This window comes from Olea europaea, unplaced genomic scaffold, assembly GCF_002742605.1.
Source record: "Olea europaea var. sylvestris unplaced genomic scaffold, O_europaea_v1 scaffold33453, whole genome shotgun sequence".
In the NCBI taxonomy this organism is placed as follows: Eukaryota; Viridiplantae; Streptophyta; class Magnoliopsida; order Lamiales; family Oleaceae; genus Olea; species Olea europaea.
This window is the reverse complement of record NW_019252427.1, coordinates 1-1,245: the sequence shown is the minus strand read 5'-3', so window position 1 is coordinate 1,245 and position 1,245 is coordinate 1. Positions and strand designations below refer to the sequence as shown.

Here is a 1,245-nt window from a genome sequence, read left to right as displayed (position 1 = left end):
CTAGTCCCAGTTGAACCATCGGCGCGTGTCAAGCACTTCCCTGCATGCGATTCAAAATTCTCCGAGTACACTCCATGCCAAGATACAGAAAGATCTTTGAAATTCGCCAGAGAGATGCTTGTTTACAGGGAAAGGCATTGTCCGGAGAAGCATGAATTGTTGAAGTGCAGAATTCCGGCGCCGTATGGATATAGAACACCGTTCCGATGGCCGGAGAGTCGAGATGTTGTTTGGTTTGCTAATGTACCGCACAAACATCTGACGGTCGAGAAAGCCGGCCAGAACTGGGTCAAATTTCAAGGGGACCGGTTCAGTTTCCCCGGCGGTGGAACTATGTTTCCACGTGGCGCCGATGCGTACATTGATGACATCGGAAAATTAATCAACCTTAAAGACGGCTCTGTGAGGACGGCCATTGATACTGGCTGCGGGGTACGTGTATAATTCTTGGAAATTGCACTGTCTATTTTTCTACATTATTATATTATTTGATTTTTACGTATTTAAGAAAATTTCTTTAATAATTGATTTTAGCAAATCGTCATTTGTGCACATAGTGAATGACTTTTCACTCACTAGTTTACTGTTTTATTACTTGAATTAAGTGATTTAAGACTTTAGATTGGATTATGAATAAAACTGTTTTATTTTATTCAGTTTGAGGAGAAACCATTGTAGAATGTTTGCTTGTGCACAAACCAAGGTAGGTTGAAAATTGGCTATATCACGTTAGAGACGTGTAGGCTTGTACGTGTAATTAATATTCATATCTTAAGTTTGATTATTCCGTTGACCATTGACTTTCATAAAGGATTTTGAATTATTGACTTCCTTTTTTTGCACTCAATACTAAGCGATTGCTTGAGTCCAATTCTTGACTAATAATGCATTTTGGAATAGAGATTACTGGAGAATGAGTGACTAAAACTAAGAAATTTTTTTGGAATTACGTGTAATATTATTTTATTGAAAACGTGTGGTTGCAAAGAAGAAAGAAAAATATAATTAGAAGATCAAACAAGGGCTAAATTAATAAATCTGTATTTAATTGTAAGAAGATGCAAATAGAGTTTAACATTTAAATGTCGTATTTTCTAAAAAAATTATTGTTTCACAAAAATTAAAATCTTCTTCATTATACTTCCTTTAACAAAACTCGACGGGATTTTAATTTTATTTGGTTTCTTAATATTATCAAAAATCCAAACATTTGAATTCTGGTTTGAGTGTATAGGCATTAAAGCG

At 35.3% G+C, this 1,245-nt stretch overlaps 1 protein-coding gene across 1 annotated transcript; it reads left to right on the top strand.

The window, feature by feature from the left end:
* Positions 1 to 114: 114 nt before the first annotated feature.
* LOC111385929 (probable methyltransferase PMT15) lies at positions 115 to 432 on the top strand (the record flags this gene model as incomplete). The annotated part of the gene is made up of 1 exon (XM_023010351.1): positions 115 to 432. A coding segment is annotated over exon 1 (318 nt), but the record flags the coding sequence as incomplete, so codon positions are not given.
* Between the last annotated feature and the right edge of the window lie 813 nt (positions 433 to 1,245).